The following is a 23,992-nucleotide window of genomic DNA, read 5'->3' as shown; positions in this document are numbered from 1 at the left end:
ATCCTGAGGGGAATACAAGTGTGGAAACAAGACTTTTGATCACTGAAAATTCATACAGCAACACTGCAAAACCTTAAAACCTGCCTAGCTGACACAAAGACACCAAAAGAAGTAGACTACCCTATGTTGTGTCATTCTGGCATTTTAGATTGCATGTATTAGTAATGCCGGCTTTTCTGAGAAATAAGTTGTGCTTGCCTTTAAAACAAAGTACAGTGGTACCTCGGTTTACAAACTTAATCAGTTCCGGAAGTCCGTTCTCAAACCAAAACCATTCTTAAACCGAGGCGCGCTTTCCCTAATGAGGCCTCCCACTGCCGGTGCCTTTCCACCATTCAGCTTCCATTCTTAGACCGAGGTAAAGTTCTCAAACTGGGACACTATTTCCGGTTTTGCGGAGTTTGTAAACCGAATCGTTCTTAAACCGGACTTTTCTTAAACCGAGGTACCACTGTACATACAACAGCAGATGAGCATTTGCTATTTGCAAGCCATATTGACAGCTATACAAATAGGAACTGTGTGATTTCCCACAGTACTAACCTTGGCAAGGGTAATGGCTTGCTGCGGGTAGTAGAGAGCGGCACCAATCCCCATGAAGCTTGCTGGATACACCAACCTCTTTATTTTGGAACCTGCGCCAAATAATATACATTACTTTTCATGATGTCTGTATCCAACAAATGATGTGCTGAACAAGGTGATCCACACATTATAACACATTTTTTTCAGCCAGCCTAAGCTATCCAACTGGCACAATATTTTGTTATAGGTACCTGTGCTTTTGACAGAAAGTAGATCTGGAGGAGAGTGTTTAAGCAATGGGATCTGATTAGACATAATAGTTTAGTGGGATAGAATTTGTGTAGTGGGTTAGAATTTGAAGATCGGAATTGCAAAGAACATAGATATACTGACGACTAAAGAACTCAAGCCTGGCTTCCGAGCCTTTAGCAGATCCTGCCCACATAATTCCAAATTCTTCTCTACAATTATGAGGATTCAACACATTAAAAAGATACAGTCAAATCTCCATTGCACATCAATATTTATGTCAGTGAAAGAGAAAATTATCACATAGAATTTGAAGAGGGGAATCACATACCTCTAGCCAGAAACAAGCCAACAATACCAGCAAAACCTATGACACCAAGCCTTGGATAAAATCCTGGAGGTGGGCTTTTGAGAAGTTCGTAGCCTTCTAAAATAAAAATCAGACCGCAGCATATTACACGCCATGTAGTATGTATATATTTTCATAATTTCAATTAAATTTAAAAGTATTATTTGCACTTATATTTCCAACTACAAATAATTGGTTACAACTACAAGCAACTTTTAATATCCACTTATAACCCACTTTTCCTCCAAGGAGCTCAGGACAGCATACATAGCTTCCCCACATTTTATTCTCAAAACAATTCTATGAGGTGGGTGAGGATGAGAGGCAATGTGGGGATTTGAACCTGGCTCTACCAGCTTTTTAGCACCTGTCGCACACCTTATCAAGCCAGATTTTATTTTGCAAAATGAATCTGAAGGTTCTGTGAATATAATCATATACACTGTTATACTTACTAATTTATTGTACTCAGTTCTAATTTGTATGAATAGGGCATGGGTGAATTTTTGGGAATGTGGCTGTGCAAGGTTGCCAAAGTCAGGGAAAACAAGATCCAGTTGCACACAGCTAAAAACAGGACTTTGTTTTAAGAATAACATCAGATTAAAGAAAAACAACATTCCTTGGGGGATGAAACTGCATGTTCCAGAACAACAGTGCCAATTTGCCTAGACCCTAAAGGCACTATGATAAGGACAGAGATTATGGCCTTTGAGTCATGTTGTCAGAATAGACCTTGAAACCCTGAAACCTAAAAGCATTCAGATGGGGATCTGAAAGATGCTGCAAGAATCTTGCAAGCGTAAAAAACATTCCAAGTTGATGTTGCAATCCAAAGAATATCTGCAATCAAGACTATGTCACATAACCAAAAGATTGAGCTAAGAGTATAAGAATTAAAAGAAAAGTTATAAGAGTAGCCATTTGCCCAAAAGATCTCTGCGGAACCCCAGTGAGCACAAAGGAGCTTCTACCTTGTCCTCTTTGTGCTACTAGAATGGACATCTAGTTAGGCAAAGAAACAATCTCTGGGAACCATTCTTGCAGAGCAAATGTGAATGTGCTGCTTCATTGAGAGTTCTTGAGTAAATGAAATTAATACTTTCAAAAATCGGAACCAATGCCTTAAGTCTCTGTGCACTTCATAGGAGGTTCTTAAGCAGAGGTCGGATGGCCAACTGTCAGGGATGCTTTAGATGAGATTCCTGCATTGCAAGGGGTTGGACCAGATGACCTCAGGGTTCCTTCCAATTCTACAATGCTATGATTCAGAAATGTACAATTATTTACTATTTTCTGACCTTATCTGGTATCAAACAGCGTATTGCTGTATTGATACAGCAATAAGGGACGATTCCTCAGGGTGTAGCTTATCAGATTCCTTTAAGTGCAGTTTTCTCCAGCACAAACCCTTTAAAAATACATCTGCAATAAGCATTCTGTTCTGTTGTACAAAGCACAGGACTGCCTTTCTATCATCCATGGTTAGGGTTAGCTGCAGCCCTGGGATTGACAAGCATTTATGAACTAAGCCTCAGAACAGTGGGCCAGAATAATTTGAGGAGGGTAAAGGGAACTGGTACTCTGAAGTTAGATCAAGGTACAGTATTGAGCAATAAATATTATCTCTTCCATTTCTCTACATTTTAAAAAAGCAAATGTAATCTAAATGAAGAGTTTTTGAGAACTTGCTACAATTTTGGCTGCTCCTAATGAAAGTACTGCCCAACGGTGGATTTCGTCATTCTTTCTGTTTTTTAAATCATTTAAACAGTTTGAGAGAGAGAAAAAGAATAGGATTCTTCTAGCTTAAGGATTTTTATTTTTTAATGACATACATGGACAGGTAGTATATGACTATACTGTTTCCAGTAGGGGCAAATGACACAGAGTGGGGGAGCTAGCAAGAAAATGGCATGGAGGGAAGGGTTAGAAACCATAGTTCCCATAGTTCATTTTTGTAAAAAGATCATTACAGACAACTCCATGTTAATGTCTAATTTGATCCTCAGTGATGTTATCTAAATAAATATCCTTTTGTTTTGCATAACCTATTAACTATTAGCTTATGGTTCAAAGTCCAAAGTGCATTATGCCCCTGAAGAGATGGATTTTGAGATCTTTTGTTTTGCACTTTCACTGAATCCTTTCTATTTGAAACAGCATAAGGAAGACCTTTGTTTCGTTTCTAATAGGTCTCTTATCTTCTTATAACCACATTGTTCCAAGCCTAATACGCTCCAATAAAACCAAATACATTGCAGCAAATAAATATGCAGCAATTAACTGGTGCCTCACCTCACTGTACAGCCAAGATGGAGAAATACAATGCACATCTAGAAAGTCGTGACAATAAAGAACAGAAACATTTCCTTGTTTAAACAGGAAATGCTGAAAAGACCGGGGTTCCTTTACAGAGAAAAAGAGAACCCAAGGCTGCATATCGTCTAATGCTTCAGTATAGGTATAGGAGCATCAAAACCTATTATTTCAACATAGCCTTAACACAGAATTCAGGTATCTTGTTGCCCCCTAAGGCTTCCCATCTCCCAGCCTTTACTTGTAGCATATGAGACCCGTCATTGCCATAATGTTCTTGGAGAGGAGAGAATTAAGACCTGCAGTGACAAACTACAGTAAGCTGAGAAAAGTACATTCCTGCATAACTTAGGCAAAGATTTGAAAGTTGCAGTAAAAAAGGTGGAAGCCTTTTGTGTTAATTAAAAACAGCATACTGACAACAAAACAACCACTGTAATGGGTTCAGTATGACTAGGCCCCCACAGGATCTCATTATGGGAAACCTTTGGTGTGATGTGCCTATAATAAATGAGACCTTTAAGAGGGCAGAAATAAGCAGCTTACATGACTAGCTTCCCCTTGAGCAGAATGAGGCAGCTGCTTTAGCAATGTTCAATACAGCTGCAATCATACAGGTTATGTAAAACTGTTTTTATAATCTTGCTACTACTTAACCACATCTGATTTAGTTGTAGGAACTATCAATGGATCTTACCTCTGCCATATTCAGCTGCTTTTTCTACTTTGGGCATGGCTTTGTCAGAAAAACCCTAGAGATGGGAACAACAGTGATAATTGCTACTGTTTTTCATCAAAGAAGATCACAAAGCCGTTTGTAAGCACCTAGTGGCATTACAGGTATTCCAAAGCAATTTAAAATGGTTTCTATACAGATCATATCTCTATATACCGTATTATACTGTGTTGTAGGCTACCCAGTAACACCAGGCTTGCCATAGAATGTCTACCACACACAGGAAGGAATCTAAGTTAGTGATTCCTCACTTCTAGGTGTCTCTAAACGGTCCTGTCATTTGTACAGGCACACTCTAATCCAACCACGTTATTTCAGGAAGGCAGTCATGGCAACCTAGAACCCTCTTGAGTGTTACAAAATAACTGCATGTGTGTGATTTGGGTGGGGGAGCAGACAAGTGCACTAGCTCTAGCCCCTTCCTCTATTTCTGTAACCTTACAACTCATGGAAGCTCATGTCTCACTCTACTCTACTGACCTCATGAGGAGGGGAAAGAGGAGCTCTCCATTCCCATATCTGAGGCAGCAATTCCTGAATCCTGACTGAGGTAGCTTCCCTCACTTCTCATTTTTTCTGATATGGAAGGCAAGAGACTTTAGGAAGTCAAAATGCTCAAATGTCCCGGCTGCTGCTTTCCGACTTCTTAGCCAGGGTGGGAACAAAGAAAGAGATCAAATCCTGCACAAGCACTACATAGTGCACCTCCCAGCCAGTGGTCTAGGGGGACAAGGCTAGTCCCCTGAATGTTCCCCATGCACCTCCTTCCCAAAGCCTGGGAAGCTTCTGCCCAGCTTAGGGTGGGAGGTGTGATGCTCAAGGGTCCAAGAGCCACCCAGGCTTTGAGAAGGAGGCAGGAGGGCTCCAGCTTCCTATCAGAACCCTGGTGCCTCCTTCCCAAAGCCTGGGAAGCGTCTGCCCAGCTTAGGGAGGAAGGCACGATGTTCATGCATGCAGAGTCAGGATGTCACAATGTCACATGCGTGATGTGCTGCCCCATCGCCCTAGCTCCAGCTGTTCTCCTACGAAAATTTTCATAGAGAAATCCCAATGAAAATCCTCGTTATTATATCTTTTACATGGCTGTTTATTTGCATATATTTTAAATTTTTATATATGGATGTTTTATGATTTTTTGGATGGCTTATACTTGTAATGCCTAATAAAGGTTTGACGAAGAAGAAAAATTTCACCACATGCCACTGCTCCCAGTAATACTCACAACCAGGAAGCAACATGGAAGTGGTACCAAGAATGGTGCCACAGCTGCAAATTAAACCAGAACAACCTGAACCACAAGCAAGATATTACTGGAACATGGCACGTGTCGGCTTAGTTTTTAAAGGTAGGTTAAAAAAACAGGGCTGTGCACAGCCCCATCAGCCATGACCACAATCACTGGGTCCCAAATCAGGACACTCCATCCAGAACTACCCGCACCACCCTGGAACCGGCCCCAAAGTAGTTCAGGTGCAGGCCTTATGTTTATTTGGTTAAAAACAACAACACCAAAGCCTAATTAAACGTACAGCCATGAGAGGCAGAGGAAGGAAGCAGAGAGCAGTGGTGTCAATTTGGTGGGGCACTGCTTTATAAGTGCCCCACAAAAGCTGCTGGCAAAGGGGCACCCTGCAGGAAGAAAACTCTGGCAGTGGGCTCCATCCTTTTCCCTGGCTCAGGCCTTGACCGAATCCGGCACACAACCCTGTTTAAAAAATCTGCCAGCACCACCAAATTGCAGGTGGTCTCGGGGGCCCCTAAAACCAGAGGGGTGTATGGAAGCTTCGGTAACAAGACTGGGAGATTAAAATGTAAATACACTGGCCATTAGCTTATCTGGACTACAACCTGTTTGTGGAATTCTTATACTTGTATCTCCACAATCTGAAATAATTAACAGTTAAAGCTTAGTCTCATTATGAATTTAAACTCTATAAAGTTCCTATTAACTGTACCCCTCAGCTTACAACCCGAAAACTCCATTAAGAGAACTTCCTTCAACAAAGAACAAATTGGGCATTTTCAAGCACATTTGTTACAGGTGCTAAGTAACATTTGTTAACACTCAATTTGTGTCTGAAACCAAACAAAAACTAGGTCAGAGAGCTTGTCAGGCAAATCTGTATTTAGAAAATGGTAGAATTACTTCAAGACAGCATATCCTGGCAAAATGATGATATGGGGACGTCTATCAACAGATATATGCAAGAGAACTGGTTCTACTCATGGGAAGTTCTGGAATGAGATCTTCATGCTAGTATGAATTCATCAGTTGCCAGGACTCTCAATGACATATTACATACTGCTATACCTGAAACCAGGCTGTGTATGGCTCCAAAGATTGCCGCACATAACAGATACCTTCCTCCAACTGTGTATGCGTATCTTCCACATACTTTGATTTTGGTGATGGACTAGTATAGAGTGAAAGCTGTGAACAACAGAAAACACAAAGTTACTTGCTATTGTCAAATTATTCCACAATAATAAACATTAAGTAGTACTGCATTACTTCAGGACATCAATGTGTACGCAGAATAATTGCACCCCAGAAAGAGGAACCTTCTTAATTAAGAATGGCCACATTGAAACTGGGTGCTGGCTAACCGAAAACAATTGTTTACAAAGACAACAGACTCTTACCTCATCAACTTTCAGTAAGTTCTTCTTAGATGCATCATGCTCAGGAGCAGCGGCATAAACTTGTACAGCAAGGAAGCTTAAACTAGCAGGAGCAGCCATCAATAGCTTTACCTAAATATGATGAAAACATTTATATTTTATGGGCTCAAGTGGAATTATACTGCACATCCCATACGCCTAATATATATGCAGATAAAAAAGCCAGGGTGTTTATCAGAAGTGTGCAGTTAGAGAACCCTGTCCACTGTTACCAATCTACATTTTTGTCAGTATTTCTGTTTGCATTTCTTAAGGATAGCATGTCAATAACATTTCTGTTTTCAGTTAAGCCTGAACTGGAGCACAGTGGAGGCAAATCAATATTTTCTGATAAGCTTCCACAGAAATCTAGCTTGAAAAGCTGTGCTTTCAATTCCTGACACTCAGCTGCCATCAGAAATGAAACTGTCCATTTCTGTAGTTGTTTATTGTTATAAATAAATATTAATTACCAAAGAAGAGAACATACTAACCTCCAGAGGTTAGGGAAATTAGTTCTTTGGAGATAATCTGTAAATACCAATACCAACATGTTTGCTACAATAAATTTAGGAATGAGGCAAGATAAATAGAGCACACAAATTATATAAATGTCTGACGGCATAAGGACTACAAACAATTTGTATCACTCTTCCAAGGATTTAAAGCCACCCATATTCAGAACAATGGTCAGGCATCACTTAAAGAGAAAGAAAAGCAGTGTGTGCAGATCCTTGTTTGTCTAGATCCTTATTTGTCTACCATAATAAATTGGGCAGGGGCAGAGGGGAGAGAACACTTGGGAGACAGAGAAACTTTATGTGCACACTTGAGCTCCCACATGGCATTGCTGAATTTGAGTGAACACTTCAAACAGAAATCATACTATCAGTAACATGTTCTCTTAAAATAAACAGATGCCTAAAATAGAACCACACTTCAATCTTCATCAGGTTTTCTATGGTTGCCACCCAGTGCACTTTTATTTGGAATTAAGCACCACTGAAGTTGGGGAGGGAAAATTTTTCTGTAAACATGCATATGATTATAATGTAGAACACAAAGCTCTGCAAATGCTCAGTACTGAAAATGGCCCAGAAAGTTTAATTTATACTTTTAACTGTTAATTCATAGACTATCTAGTGTGCATAGTGTTTTATCAAAAGGAAGGCATTTAATAGCCTCTATTTTACAACCATGTTCAAAACTACCATTGAATTATTTATTTTGTTCCACAAAACGTATTTACTTGATTGTACTGAAACCACAGCAGTTAAATTATCAACGAAGACAGAATAACAAAGTCTTCAAATCCAAGAGTTAAGAGCATATGCATTTTTCTTCCACAAATTAACTGGTTAGGAATATGAATTACATCAAATACAGTTAAGTGAAAAACAGATCATGATTTTTTTAACAATTACATTGCTAATTAACATACAAAACACCTTTCTATTTCACAAAGCTTGGTCCTATAGCTCCCCCTGTAGAATGGCAGGATGTATGACCCTAGAAAACTAGCAACTACTGTACTGTATTTTCAAACATCTGAATATAAACTGAAACATACAAATCAACAATCAATGCTCCTCTGATGAGGGATGAGTAGTTACTCCTATAACAGATCCAAAATAAGTTTCATTGTCCCTCTGTATCAGTAGCAAAACTTCACTCAGGTTTGTAGGCATTGTGAATTCTAATACAAATTACATGGAAGACCATCTTCCTTAAAAAAAAAAAGAAAGTTCCATATATTGTTTGCCCCTGCAGTATCCCATGCAAAACAGCAAAAGCAAAGAGGCTTGTGGCACCTTAAAAACTAACGGATTTATTATGGCATAAAAAAACAACTGTGCATTGGACAATCAGCCAATAGAACAGGTCAAAATTTTCAAATACCTCGGAGTAGTTTTCCAGTCAACAGGGGCCTGGGAGGCCCACCATAAATATGCTAGGGAAAAAGCATCTCAAAGCGTCAAAATACTGTCTCGCTTCTACTTTACAAAGGGGGGCAGACATATCCCAGCAGCTTTGGAGGTCTTTCAAGCAAAACCCTTGGCGCAACTACTCTACGGGGCCCAAATCTGGACAGGAAATCATTGCCGCACACTTGAAACGGTCCAGTCTAAATTCTTAAGACAGATTCTAGCTGTTCCATCATGTGTACCAAATGCGGCCCTACGGCTGGAGACTGGCCTCCTCTCCGTCGAGACCCGGACCTGGATAAGAACATTCAACTATTGGCTTCGTTTAAATTTAAACCCATCCGGACTATTACCTCTAGTAGCACGAGATGCTCATAGAAGTCGGTGGTCCAAAGTAGTGCATCAAAAACTACTCACATGTGGCCTACAAGCACAGCATCTTCTGAAAATGGGTCTCCCCAAGGCAAAAACCATTATTGACCAGCGCATGAAGGATATTGAGCAGCAGAATAATCTGGCCTATATTAAGAAATTTAGTGCTTGGTACGCTTATCTGCCCCCCTCCCATTTTGATTTTCGGGCACCTTATTTGTCTACCTTAACCATTCCAAAACTTAGGCGGGCCTTTACACTGGCCAGACTAAATATGTTACCGTCAGCTGTTCTTGAAGGTAGATATCAAAAAATTCCATTTGAGAACCGGCTCTGCCCCTGTGGAGCTGGCTATGTAGAGACAGTGTCACACGTTCTCTTGTCTTGCTCCCTATATAAAGATCTCAGGGACGAGACCATTACGCCGCTCCTATCTGCCATCCCAGGCCGCTCTTGCGAAGCCAAATTGTTCTCACTTCTAGCCGACCAGAACAGCTCGACAACAGAGAAGGTTGCCAAATTTATCGAGAGAGCAATGAGACTGAGAGCTGGTATCTGAATGATATCTGTCGTCACCCGGATTCCTCGCCTAGGTTTTTATGATTATTATCATTATGTTTTATTATTATTATTTTATTACTTCTGCCAAGTTTTAAGTACTGAGATTATTAATTTACCTAGGGTTTTAATAGGTCACAAGATTTTAACTATATCTGTAATGTATTCCTGTTGGTGTTTGTCCCTTGATGCTACGGCCTGTCGGCTATGCAAATAAAGTCTAGTTACATCTGTGCATTACAGTTCACTTCATGATGAGTTACTTAATCTATTCATATGTAAACCTAGGCTCAGAAGTCCTACTGAATTCTATGGGGTTTACTCCGCAGGAAGTGGTGTTAGGACTGCAACCTCCATCTTTGAAGGTGATAAAGGATTCCCTGGTTGTGCTACGAACTAAGGCTGCATCCCTACAGCCACTTACTTATCTGAGAGCACGTCTCACAGAATTCAGTGGTATTTACTTCTGATTTGACGTGTGCAGGATTGCACTATAAACAGCCCCTCTACAACATAAGACTACAATCCTAAACTCGCTTGGGAGTCAGCGCCATCAAAATGCATGCGATTTAGTCGTTTTAAAAAGCCTGCTAGGAACTCTGCTGGGAAATGAACACCGACAGGGGAACATCATCACTGGGGTTTTTTTGATCGCCATATGCGTACATCTAATCGAGCCGACAGCACCAGATCGCATTTAGATTCTTTTCTAAATGGGAGGGAAGAGGTGATTTGCGCGAGGGCTGAAATACGAGTTGAACTCCGTATTGTATTGACCCAACATCCAGAGGGCTCCCTATGTATGCGGGCGGAGGATTCGGAATTAGAAGACCAGTTCACTCTCCGGTCCGCCTCGCTCCCCACCCCCACCCCGAGGAGCCCAAACGGCCACACAAAAGACAAAACTGAAGAGGGCGGGGCTGTTAACCCCAGCGCGCGCAAACCTCCGTCTACACCCCCTTTTTTAAAAAACCGCCGCAATTGATCGGCATGTTTCCATGGCAACCGCGCGGTAATACGAGCGCGGCGCCGACCGTAACGGCGCAAGGGCGCGCGCGCGCACACGCGCACACACAGTTCGAAAGTCGCGCGCGGCGAAACAGAGCCGGGGCTGGGTGCGGAGGAAGAGAAAGAAAACTAACCACAGTGATATCGTTCAATTCCCTCCTCAAGAACTACCGGTGAAACTTTCTCACCTTGAACATGCCGAGGATAGCGCCGCTGCTGGAGTGCGGCGCGACGGCAATGACGCACAAACCACGCGCCGCGGACGGACGCCAGAGAGGCACCAGCGCGACACGAGGGGAGGGGGAGGAGAGATGTCGCGCGCGATTGGTGGGCGGTGCCCAACTTGGCTTCCGGTCGCGTTGCGCGTCCCTGTTGCTAGGCGACCGGCTAAAGGAGTTCGACTGCGGCGCCTGCGGGCTCTTGAGTCGAGGATGGCCACGATATGGAGCAGGAGCTCTCGCCTGGCAGGATCCAAGAGTGACAGCAGAATAAAGCGGAGGTAAGGGCGTCGGATAAGCTGCGAGCCTGGCTCTGGGCTGAAAGTGAGCTATGCTTTTCCAATTCTACCGTGAATTTGTTAAGGACAAAGCAGGAGGAGAGTTGGCACCTTTTCGCGTGGGGGCTTTTACCATCCGCATGTGAGGCAGGCGCTCAGTAAATGGAGCTTTCCCCGCGTGCTGAATTTCCGCCTCACCCAACTCTTAAGGAAACGCGAAAGAAAACGATTTACACACATGTAAAAAGCCGCTCTGAAAATGCTTTTTTAAAAATACATTGAGTTTTCCATACGCCTCGCCATTGCCATCTCGTCTCATGTTGTATATTGCACTTGAAACACGCTTAAAACGCTTTATTTGCAGCTGTATAGCTAGCTGAATCCCTAGTCTAAGCATACCACGGATTTAAGTCCCAAACTGCCGGTTTCTGACGTGTTTGCAGGGGGAGCGTAATGTAACACGTTGAAAAGTTTGTGCAAGTTGGAAAAACCTAATCAATCTGTGTGGACTCTGGCCCCCAAACTACAAGGGTGGAACAAATAAAACAACTTGTTTTGTGAGCAGTTTTCTGACGAATATATGTTCTTTTATGGCTCACAAACATTGGCCTAGAGAGCACAGTTTAATCTATGGTGAAGGGTGCCACCTTTTTGATGGTCAGAAACCAGTATTAGAAACCGAGACATGACAGCTAGGAGCTAAATGGAACCTTAAACCTAGGTTATGGGCGCAACAATGGAATGTTTAGGCATGCTTTTTTTATAACAAGGATACAAAGCTGTAAATGAATGAATTGCAGCTAAATTATGTTCATTTTTCACTTGGTCTAGTCATTCCTCTGCCCACCCCCCTAATATTTTTAAGTAGGTCTCTTCTCCATCCTTTAGAGAGAGTAGCTGGAAGTGGGGAGGCAGAAAAAGGTCTTCCTTTCCTTCCACTCTGCAGGTTTAACCTGAAATCTTAGACGCAGTACTGCACCCAGAGCTCAAACTGCTTGCACTAATGAAATTCCCTGTCGCAAAATGCATCTAGAACAATGGGAGTTTCAAACATTGTCAGAAACTTTGTGTCTGTAATAGCTGCAAAACAGAAAGCAACAGGGAAGCTCTTTCCAGCATGTGGGTGCAGGCTGGCGCAGAGCTTGTTATGAGGCCTGGGGGGTAAAGGTCTTGTTAGGGTAAAGTTATAAACTCAAACAGCGTAAGTTTGGCAGGCCCCTGGCGGACCAGCCCTGACTGTCATAGCTCTCTGAGGTCCAGGACAAGTGTACCCAGCTGTGTACCCTTCCTCCCTTTATGAGCCTGTGGGGATGTAATTGATTTCTGGCAATAATTTTAAGTTCCAATCACCATAAACTTTCAATTTATTCCACCAGATGTCATCCTGACACAGCAGCAAAAACTATTCAGAAGGCATGGTGGAGTCACACAAGGCTACGGTTGTATAGACTCATGAAGCATACAATTCGGGCAGCGGTATGCTCTTGCATGTGGTTTGGGCTGACTAGATGTAGTCCTGTAGTTTAATGTGTCATTTAACAAGTGGTTTCCCTTTGTATGGATGCATTGAGGAATAGAAACAAGCTCTGGCTTGCAAGGGGTATACCTCAAGGTATCATTAATATATTTGTTTTGTTTGCAACAGTATACACACAAATATTCCAAAGCCAGCAGGGACCCAGGGATAATGCTTTCATACTCTCTGTCACCATTGGCAGTAGAAATCTGCTAACACAAAGGGGCTAGGCTGTGTGGTGTAGGAGGAAAGCCCACCTTTAAGATTTTAAAGGTCTAACCAGCACAGTGAATTGAGGCCAGAAATAAATTGATAACCAATGCAGAAGGCTACTGTATTAGATAATATAATTGGAGTCAAAAGCATAGTAGATGCATTTGTTTGAAGTTTGCCAACCATCTTCACAGCAACTAAATATAGAGTGCATTACATTACCCTGTATGTGGTTGAAGCATGAGGCCAACCCCAGTTACTCTAGATTGTACACAAGTTGGTGCACAAACTGAAGTTGATAAAAAGCACTCCTGGCCATTGTTACCACCTGGTTATCCAGGGACCAGCCTGTAACCAGAAGTACACACACAAGCAATCTTCATTACTCCCAGTCCTCCATGCCTTTCAAGCCAAATAAGCAAAATAATGACCCAACTGTTACTTTTTCCTAATTTGTCTGAAGATGTGTTGGTTTGCTGCAGACCCTGTAATAGCCAGTGCCTCAACATTCTAGTTGAAGTTAGACGTTGATGGGCACCTGTTCTTTTTCAGACTGAAAGGGTGACTATATAAATGGGCCTTCAACAGAAAGTTTCAGTGTGCCATGTTCCCATTCAGGGTTCTAGTTAGCCATGCATTCTTCCTGCGTACTCCATTCTATTACCTTATCCTCCAAGTTTCCATTCCCATCCATATAGACACTCAGCATTCTGTGGTCACTGAGTTTATTTCTTATTTTGTTTTGGGGAGTAGTTGCTGTTTACAAGATGGGTTGTCCTTAGAATTTTTCTTAAAAATAATTTCTACTTCTGTACATTGATGTTTGTTTAAAAACAGTTATACCAGGCAAGTTACAACAATATAAAATTACAAAATTGAAGTCAATTAAAACACTTCAGACTTGGAGTCCTGCCCTTCCATAGCATGCTGATACTTCCTTCTTCCTTTACTCATGACCTGGGTTGTGACTGTAATATATTCTACCTTTACTGTAAAATTGTTGCATTTCCGTGCACTCTTGTTTCCGTTACAGTGTTCCGTTGCGCCTGAAGCAGTTTAGTCATGTTGGCCACATGCCCCGGAAAGCTCTGTGGACAAACGCTGGCTCCCTCGGCCTGAAAGCGAGATGAGCGCCGCAACCCCATAGTTGCCTTTGACTGGACTTAACCGTCCAGGGGTCCTTTACTTTTTTTTACCTTCATATGTACATTTTATTGTTATCTGCTCTAGAATTGTTATTCACAGTGAAGAGCAAGGTAGAGATTTATTTTTGCTTTTTCTTGATTTTCCACACGACAAAAAATTTACATTCCAACCTATTTATACAAATCCTTAAATTCCTAACAAAGAGTTACAGTATTTTGTTTGAGTCTTTTTCTGAATTTACAAATTCTTAATTTCTTCATATGACTTCCAACCTCCTCACTGAGGGTTCCTCCTTTTTTCTTTTTAATTATCACTGCTTCAGTATGCCTTATTTCTTTTGTTTTGTCTCTTTCTTATTTATTTATTTATTTATTTATTGCAAGATAAAGAGATTTTAAATGCTGCTTTAAAACAAAGCTTGTTGAAAACGCTCTGAGCAAAACATATATTTATTTCAGGAGTACTGCATTACCCATGATATTTTGAAAAGAGTATGTCCTTTGGAGGCTGAACTTCTTAAAGACCCTACTCTTACGTGCAGAGTTCGATTCAGGTAAAAGTACTACATTTCCATGCCTTGGTTTCATATATTTTGTTTAATTTAACGGTCTCTTTCTTCATCTTTTAAACGTTACTATGTAGGGGTGATTCCAATGGAGTAAGTTTCTTCCAAAGAAGAGTAATTGAGAATGAATTGTTCCTATTGATAAATGAACAAATATATTATTCTACTTTGTTTGGCAGTAGCTTCATAAGAACAGTAGTATACAAGAATCATAAGCATCTCATAGTGATACTTTACTATGAAAAAACACCAATATAGACTCCATGTGAGCAGGCTTATTTTTACTGATGACAGTAACTAAGGCAGCAGTCCTAAGTATATCTTTCTGCTTGATAAGCTGATTTTCAACATGCAGGAGGTGTAGGTAGGTAGATAGATAGATAGATAGATAGATAGGCATATTTAGACAGCTTATAGTCTGAAATGATAGAGACTTTACCAGGTGATTTTACTGAATATATACATTTGATCTTATTTCCTTATAACTATGTCCTAGATTGTTGCCTTAAACACACTTGAGTCCCATCCATAGAATTCCATTGACTTGATAGCATTGGCAGAGCTGCTGTTAATAGAGGACAGCAAGAGATCTATTTTCACCTCTTCCTCCCAAGATGTGCCAAGACACACTGGTCAGCTATATGTTTAGCACTGTACATTCAATTCTAGTCCAGTGAGGCAAAATGTGTTCTCTGTTCCCAGCAGATAGAGATCCAGAAAGGAAAACATTTTACACACATAGGGTAGAATTCAACATGGTGCTAATTTGATCATTCTGTCAATGCAAGCATTTCATTTCTTTCAGTGCAACCATTTCTTCCTTCATGCACTATTCTGGGGGTTCTACTGACCCAGAGCAGATTTGGGGGAAGAGGAGGGGAAAGCCCCATTGCAATATTGAGAATCCTTGCCCTGGCTTCCACTAGCGAACCAGGTTAGTTAAATCCACCCCATAGACCTGAATTTGCATACAGATTGGAGCTAATCCCATACCTTTCAAGAAAACATACTCTTAACATGTGTTTGGGATTAAGGATATACCGTATTTTTCGCCCCATAGGACGCACCGGCCCATAGGACGCACCTAGTTTTTTGGGGGGGAAATAAAGGGAAAATTTTTATTTCCCCCCCAGGTGCGCTGTGCTAATCCCGAAGCTTGGGGCATGCAGAGCTCAGCGCGCCCCAAGCTTCTGGGTGCCGGCAAGGTCTCCGCTAGCCGTGGGAGAGCCACGCGGCTCTCCCAGGGCTAGCGGAGCGCTGCGCCAATCCCGAAGCTTGGGGCGTGCTGAGCTCAGCGCACCCCAAGCTTCTGAGTGCTGGCAAGGTCTCTGCTAGCCGTGGGAGAGCCGCGCAGCGCCGCGCAGCTTTCCCACAGCTAGCAGAGCTCTGCGCTAATCCCGAAGCTTGGGGCATGCGGAGCTCAGCGCGCCCCAAGCTTCTGGGTGCCGGCAAGGTCTCCGCTAGCCCTGGAAGAGCCGCGCGGCTTTCCCAGGGCTAGCGGAGCGTAGCACCAATCCCAAAGCTTGGGACGTGCTGAGCTCAGCGCGCCCCAAGCTTCTGGGTGCCGGCAAGGTCTCCGCTAGCCGTGGGAGAGCCGCGCGGCTTTCCCAGGGCTAGCGGAGCGCTGCGCCAATCCCGAAGCTTGGGGCGTGCTGAGCTCAGCGCGCCCCAAGCTTCTGGGTGCCGGCAAGGTCTCCGCTAGCCGTGGGAGAGCCACGCGGCTTTCCCACAGCTAGCGGAGCGCTGCGCCAATCCCGAAGCTTGGGGCGTGCTGAGCTCAGCGCGCCCCAAGCTTCTGGGTGCCGGCAAGGTCTCCGCTAGCCGTGGGAGAGCCACGCAGCTCTCCCAGGGCTAGCGGAGCGCTGTGCCAATCCCGAGGCTTGGGGTGTGCGGATCTCAGCGCGCCCCAAGCTTCTGGGTGCCGGCAAGGTCTCCGCTAGCCGTGGGAGAGCCACGCGGCTTTCCCACAGCTAGCGGAGCGCTGCGCCAATCCCGAAGCTTGGGGCGTGCTGAGCTCAGCGCGCCCCAAGCTTCTGGGTGCCGGCAAGGTCTCAGCTAGCCCTGGGAGAGCCACGCAGCTCTCCCAGGGCTAGCGGAGCGCTGTGCCAATCCCGAGGCTTGGGGTGTGCGGATCTCAGCGCGCCCCAAGCTTCTGGGTGCCGGCAAGGTCTCCGCTAGCCGTGGGAGAGCCACGCGGCTCTCCCAGGGCTAGCGGAGCGCAGCGCCAATCCCAAAGCTTGGGGCGTGCGGAGCTCAGCGCACCCCAAGCTTCTGGGTGCCGGCAAGGTCTCCGCTAGCCCTGGAAGAGCCGCGCGGCTTTCCCAGGGCTAGCGGAGCGCAGCGCCAATCCCGAAGCTTGGGGCGTGCTGAGCTCAGCGCGCCCCAAGCTTCTGGGTGCTGGCAAGGTCTCAGCTAGCCCTGGGAGAGCCGCGCAGCTCTCCCAGGGCTAGCGGAGCGCTGCGCCAATCCCGAAGCTTGGGGCGTGCGGATCTCAGCGCGCCCCAAGCTTCTGGGTGCCGGCAAGGTCTCCGCTAGCCGTGGGAGAGCCGCGCGGCTTTCCCACAGCTTGCGGAGCGCTGCGCCAATCCCGAAGCTTGGGGAGTGCGGAGCTCAGCGCGCCCCAAGCTTCTGGGTGCTGGCAAGGTCTCTGCTAGCTCCCATGGCTAGCAGATAGCTTCCTGAAGCCTGGAGAGTGAGAGGGGTCGGTGCGCACCGACCCCCCTCGCTCTCCAGGCTTCAGCGAAAGCCTGCATTCGCCCCATAGGACGCACACACATTTCCCCTTCCTTTTTGGAGGGGAAAAAGTGCGTCCTATAGGGCGAAAAATACGGTAATTCATTTGATTGTCTTTGTTCAATAAAACCACAGGTGGATTTTTAAAACATCGTCAATCATCTTATTTAAATTAGAACTAAAGTGAAAACAGTCACTTCCATTGCCAAACATTAAATAAGCTGTTTAATAACAATAGGTAATTAAGTTCTGGTGTTTCCCCTCCCTTCAGGTTAGCTGGATCTGATTTCCCCCCTTTCGTTGTGTTCAAGATATTTTGCAAGTCAAGAGACCAAAACACCCATTACATCACTGGGAAAAGCGTAATAACAGCAACAAGTGAGGTAACCTATTGGATTTTTTTTTAAAATGTTCTGTATCATCTGTTACTTAAACTTGATACTATAATAAGTTCTTCTTTGTATTTAAAACACTATCGTTCTTTACTTATGCTAACTTTACACCCGCTGTGAGGAATCAGAGTTGTAGAGTTGGAAGGGATCATGAGGGTCAACAATTCCAACCCCCTGCAATGCAGAAATCTCAGCCCATGGGCCTAAGTAGGCCAAGCAGAGATACTAATTTAGCCAGTGAGGAACTCAAAGTACTGGGAACCTTGGGAGGAAATGATCGTGTTCTCTTGGGTTTCATTATATAGAAGCAAGGAAAAGCTGAGTATAGTTGGATACCCACTCTGAACTTGAAGGCTGATTTCAGAAATCTTAAGGAACTACTGAGTGAAATGCCATAGTCAGAAATACTTAAAGAGAAGGGAGTCCAAGATGGATGGGAGTTTCTTAAAGGTGAAATATTGAAGGCACAAATGCAGACAATTCCAACAAGAGCAAAAACAAGGGTCCGGAAACCAAGCCTGATGAGGAACAGTTGAGGGAATTGGGTATGATTAGCCTGGAAAATTAGAGATTGAGAGGAGACAAGATAGCTGTCTTCAAATATCTAATGAGTTGTCAAATGGAAGATGAAGCAAGCTTGTTTTCTTCTGCTCTGGAGGGTAGGACTCGAAGCAATGGCTTCAAATTCAAAGAAAGGATATTCCGACTAAACATCAAGAAGACTTTCTGACATAAGACCTGTTCTGACAGTAGAACAGTCTCCCTCAGGAGGTGGTGGACTCTCCTTCCTTGGATGTTTTTAAGCCAAGGTTAGATAGCTATCTAACATATGCTTTACTTGAGATTCCTGCAGTGCAGGAGGTTGGACTAGATGACCCTTGGGATCCCTTCACCTCTACAATTCTATGATCCGTTAGAATTTTTTGAGTTCTTAGTGTTACTGGTTCTAAGACATCACAGTTAGTGTACAGATTGCCCTCCCCATCAATACCTGCTTCTTCACATTGTATTTGAATTTACTGTTTGAAATTGTACCCTGCACTTCACATAGTAAGTGGTGTACAATAAAATATTAAGAATATTATAAACTTACTGTATGATGCACACACTTTGTACGGAGAACATATTCATGCTGTTCTTCCCTCTCAAAAACTGATGTGGGTGCATGTAACACTTAGCTCATGATAGAAAGCAGGATGCAGATACATTTCCTTCATGAGACTAAGATTATTTTCCACTAAGCTTCTGAAACGTGCCTTAGAAAATGCATCATCAAGCTCCTATAACATTTTCAGATACAAAATTGATGCACTTTTGATTATAATGGTATAATCAGGCTGAGCTTTGTCTTGAATGCATGAGGATTTCAGAATGGTGATTTAGGGTAGAGTTACAGTGACACTGAGGATCTTTCTATATTTTCTGATGATTGATAGGCGGCTGTTGATGCTTGCAAGTTAATGGGATACAGGACGTATTATAATCAGATACTGCAGGATGAACTTCAGCATAAGAAATACGGAATAACAGAGGAGTTGGATGTGGCTACAATAAGAGACCACGTGCAAGTAAGCAATGCTTATGCTCTCCACCCCTTATGCCATAATTAATTACAGTGGTACCTCAGGTTACATACACTTCAGGTTGCATACGCTTCAGGTTACAGACTCCGCTAGCCCAGAAATAGTGCTTCAGGTTAAGAACTTTGCTTCAGGATGAGAACAGAAATCATGCTCTGGCGGCAGCAGTAGGCCCCATTAGCTAAAGTGGTGCTTCAGGTTAAGAACAGCTTCAGGTTAAGTACGGACCTCTGGAACGAATTAAGTACTTAACCTGAGGTACCACTGTAATTAATCTGATAATGAAAAAGACCGAACACGTGGGAAGGGTTGGAGGAGGGAATGAATGAGCCCAAGACCTGCTTTCAGTCTCACTTGGGAAGAGGTTTGGAGGAAGATCTGAACAGCCCCAAAGTCTACTTAAATACAACAGTAGTAAGAGCAAGGCAACAGCATATTACACACACACTGTAATTATATTTGTGTATTTGTAAAATTCAGTTAAATAATCAATCCAGGCAACAGTTCCTATAGAAAATATTATGTTAGCAGTAATAATATACAATGCAACCCTACATATGTTAGAAGTTAAGTTCCACTGCATTTAGAGGGACTTACTTCACAGAATTGGAGCCTTTAGATTCATTTTCTTGGCTGATAAAATGGAAGAATTGCCGTAAAGGGGGTAGTTTACAAAAGATAACCAGAGAATCCTAGTACAACTTTCTCATACATATTGTTCTTTCATGACTGTCTAGTATAGCAATCTCATGGATGAGGTTCCAGCATACTATGGTGGCAGACATAACTGCTGGAGAAGGCTGTCTTTACATGATTTTCCCAGATCAATGATTGTGTATGACATCATGGACTATGCACAGTCTGGGAAGCTATCTACCAGACTTCGGATGGAATTGCCATTTCTGCTGCTGAGGCCACAGAATGAAGAAACGTGTCGGGCTCAAATCATGGCTATTTGTCAAATCAGGTAAATCAGAGCTTTCCAAGCTCCTCATGTTGGTGACACACTTTTTAGACATGCATCATTTCACGTCATAGTAATTCAGTTTTACTAGTAAACTGCAGATTAAACTAACCCCTTTCCAGCCCTGGGCGGAGTGCGGAGAGCATTCACATGACACACCTACACACTGCAGCCAACACACTAATGTGTTGCGACACACAGTTTGAAAAACTCTAGGTATATCATATCAGCTGCCATGTTTGATAATTTGGACCTTGTTTCTTCCCTTGTGTCTGTGTGTGTGTGTAAATAGAAAATAAAATGGTGTGAAATTACAGTTTCCATTCTGCCTTGGCCACCCAATGTGTGCTGCTTTTTAATATCAATAAAACACAGATGTAGCACCTGCACTCCCATATCCCGAGACAGATGAGGGAAGGCTGGCAGCCAGACTTCTTCTATTCACAAAGCCACTAAAGCAGCAGACCTTGTGAGATACATTGTGTACCGTAGGCCTGATCCTGCATTCTGGGAAACCAGTTTCAGCATGATCCTGTCCCAGAATTTATGCCCAGCAGACAGAACAGGATCAGTCTTAAATCCCACTCTCCCATCAGAGTCCTAAGATACACTGGCACAGTAAACTCACAACAGCAGGCAGAGACCTACCACCAAGGCAGACCTTATGGCAGCTGGAGCCCAGAAGCACAAGGGGATGGGGAATATGAAAGAGTGTTGTGGGAAGAATAGGTTGCTCAAGAGGGGCTTTTTTAGGAAAGCAGTTGTAGATATCCACAACTCTAAGTGGCTCTATTGCAACAGTCCAAATTCCATGCTGCTGGTTACATAGATAAGTGGTATAAAGAGCTATGAAGCCTTATAAAGAGCTATGAAGCCTTCTGCTCAAACATTAAAAGTTGCAGTCAACCACATTTCACAGACCGGCATAGAATTATTCCGAAGCACCAGTTTCAGCAAATGCTTAATGAGCATTCTGCATACTTAATGAGAAAAATCATTAAACAAAATGGCCTAAATTTTATACACACACACACACACACACACACACACACACTATTCCCCGCCCATCTGGCTGGGTTTCCCCAGCCACTCTGGGCAGTTCCCAACAGAATATTAATAATACAGTCATACCTCGGGTTAAATATGCTTCAGGTTGAGCGTTTTCAGGTTGCATTCCACGGCGACCCAAAAGTAACTGAACGGGTTAACTCCGGGTTTTGCCGCTCATGCATGCGCAGACGCTCAAAATGATGTCACACGCATGCGCAGAAGCGGCAAATCGCGACCCGCGCACGGGGAGACACGGGTTGCATTCTGCTTAGGACGCGAACAGGGCTTCGAAACGGATCCCATTCGCATCCAGAGGTACCACTGTAAAGGCAATGTCCATGACTGATATGGAATGGCATGTTTATTTGAAGGCAGGTGTTCCCCCTTCTGGATATAGATAAGCATTGCTCTGGCCTCAGCTGTCCACTTACAGCTCTTAGTTAATGCATTCTTTTGTTTTATTATATATTATGATCTAAACAATTATATATCATGTTTAGTTTTATAGCAGCTATGTATTTAAAGGGCTTTCCGTGTAATTTTTTAACATGATTTCAATGTAAAAGATATTTGTGATAGTTTCAGTATTTTGATAATATGATACAGAAGTGTATTTTCATGTTGCTTTAGTTTTGTTGATTTAAATGTTTCATTGTGTCAGTGCAAAATATATTCGTTTAATACTGACAACAAATGTGCAAGCATTATAGTGCAGTTATGACTACTCATTCATACTGGTGAAACCTAATGCTGCACCCGTTAAAACATTTTTAAAGTTGTAGTCCTATGCACACTTAATTGGGACTAAATCTAGATTAACTTGGGGGCGGTTTGTTGACTAGGCATGCCTAGGATTACACTGTAAATTAGGAATTTCCTTATTCTATAGTGAACGCTGATAACATTTTAATTTTGTACAATTGTGTGGGGAAATTGTTTAAAACATTGTTTTCCCCCCAGAACTCCACCACAAATTCCCACAACTGCAGTCTTCTCAAAACTGAGTAGAAAATCAGCACCTAGAACTGGGCGTCGCTCTTACCAAGCTCAGAAGAAGAATGCAAAAATGAGGAAGGCTTATAGCCTTGAGAAACAAAGAGAGGTGAGCATGTTAAAAGAGAAATAAATTTTCTGATCAAATGCTGATAAATCTCACAGCTAAGATTCTACTAGCCTGTCTTAAAGAGCTTTTATTGTTTTTCCCCCTTGGGATGAACTTTATAAGACAGTTCTAAGATTATGACCAGGGTAACTCTACTTGTTCTACATAAAAGCCATCAGAAAAGTGAGGTCAACAGCATAACACTATGTCTAACTAATTGTTCTTGATCGCCTATGCTGAGGAATGTTTGTGTAACTCACTAAATAAAGAGCCCCAAAAGTTTGTATTTTACTGATCCTATCATTTTTATTTTGTTTTAATTTTATTAAAAGGCATTTAGACATATTAGAAATCCATCTCCATAATTTTAAAACAACACATTTGTAGCTTTGGCATGCAAAAAATGCAGGAATTAACGTGTTAGTAAGCAACCTCACTTGCTAGATCTCAAGGGGTTGGCTGCAGTCCTTAATTGTAATAGACCTTCTAAAGAAATACCCAGTGTTTGAGATCTGCTTCTAACTAAGTGGCAATGCAAAAGGACCCCTGGACCGTTAAGTCCAGTCAAAGGCGACTAGTGGGGTTGCGGCGCTCATCTCTCTTTCAGGCCGAGGGAGCCGGCATTTGTCCAGACAGCTTTCTGGGTCATGTGGCCAGCAGGACTAAACTGCTTCTGGCGCAACAGAATACTGTGATGGAAACTAGAGTGCATGGAAATGCCGTTTACTTTCCTACTGTAGTGGTACCTATTGATCTCCTTGCACTGGCATGCATTCGAACTGCTAGGTTGGCAGGAGCTGGGACAGAGCAATGGGAGCTCACCCTGTTGCGGGGATTCAAACCGCTGACCTTCTGATCGGCAAGCCCAAGAGGCTCAGTGGTTTAGAAAATAAGCTCTGCTTTAGTAAGTTACATTCTGCAACAAAACCTGCAATAGGGCCCCTTATTGAAGGACACCATCCTGGTTGCTGCAACATAGCCTAGGAAGGAAGATGAGTGCAGACACTGCTCAAGTGTTCAATCCAAGACTGTCTTATGTTTGTTTATTATGGGTGGGTTCAACTAAATGAACAAAAACTGCTAGTGCAACAGGGTTCCCCCCCCCTCTTTGTGTGCCCCTATGACTTCCCCCAAGTTGGCTCTGTGAACAGTGCACAGGGGAGGAGGGAGATGGTTCCATTTGGAAAGCAAAAATTCTTGCACTGATGGAATGATTACCCTCATCCCACACTGAATTCCACCTTATAGTGCAACATATACAATGGATTCTGTTTAGGAGTATGAGGCTAAACAACTCAGCTGTGATTTCTTCTTAGAATAATCTATACTTTATTTTGGAGCAGATGCTGAGAACTTCATCGTTGTTAAGTGGTCATTCAGACTCCACAGTCACTGAAGAGTCAAGCCATGAAAGTCATTTGTCAGATGAAGACTGGGAGCACGAGGCAGTGAAGCTATACAACTGGGCCAGATCCCTACGGGTGGAAGATATTGGGGGAGACTAACCCATGATAAAACTTATGTACCCTTCCA

The 23,992-nt window shown here is 43.1% G+C and overlaps 2 protein-coding genes across 6 annotated transcripts in view; one reads left to right on the top strand and one right to left on the bottom strand.

The window, feature by feature from the left end:
• Positions 1–10,989, bottom strand: part of APOO (apolipoprotein O) — an 18,563-nt gene extending 7,574 nt beyond the window's left edge. For 2 of the 5 annotated variants that reach the window (XM_083439362.1, XM_083439361.1), the window contains exons 1-6: positions 10,891–10,989; positions 6,822–6,932; positions 6,490–6,609; positions 4,140–4,194; positions 1,106–1,201; positions 544–635 (exon numbers count right to left, since the gene is read on the bottom strand). In XM_083439362.1, the coding sequence (XP_083295488.1) occupies positions 544–635; positions 1,106–1,201; positions 4,140–4,194; positions 6,490–6,609; positions 6,822–6,932; positions 10,891–10,899 (483 nt within the window). In that variant the 5' untranslated portion in view covers positions 10,900–10,989. Of the gene's footprint in view, positions 1–543; positions 636–1,105; positions 1,202–4,139; positions 4,195–6,489; positions 6,610–6,821; positions 6,933–7,333; positions 7,366–10,158; positions 10,540–10,836 lie in introns of those variants that run through there. The other 3 variants (XM_083439363.1, XM_083439364.1, XM_083439365.1) reach the window with 3 other exon arrangements.
• On the top strand, positions 10,898–23,992 carry LOC310677058 (uncharacterized protein CXorf58; the record flags this gene model as incomplete). The annotated part of the gene is given in 9 exon segments (XM_083439348.1): positions 10,898–10,988; positions 10,991–11,201; positions 12,575–12,674; positions 14,532–14,626; positions 17,643–17,754; positions 19,200–19,331; positions 20,081–20,310; positions 22,318–22,459; positions 23,803–23,992. Coding segments are annotated over 9 exon segments (1,275 nt in total). The 3' UTR covers positions 23,965–23,992.

Source organism: Podarcis tiliguerta (genome assembly GCF_965153285.1).
Source record: "Podarcis tiliguerta genome assembly, chromosome: 4".
In the NCBI taxonomy this organism is placed as follows: domain Eukaryota; kingdom Metazoa; phylum Chordata; class Lepidosauria; order Squamata; family Lacertidae; genus Podarcis; species Podarcis tiliguerta.
The sequence above is the reverse complement of the archived record's forward strand: the minus strand, read 5'-3'. Positions and strand labels throughout refer to the sequence as shown.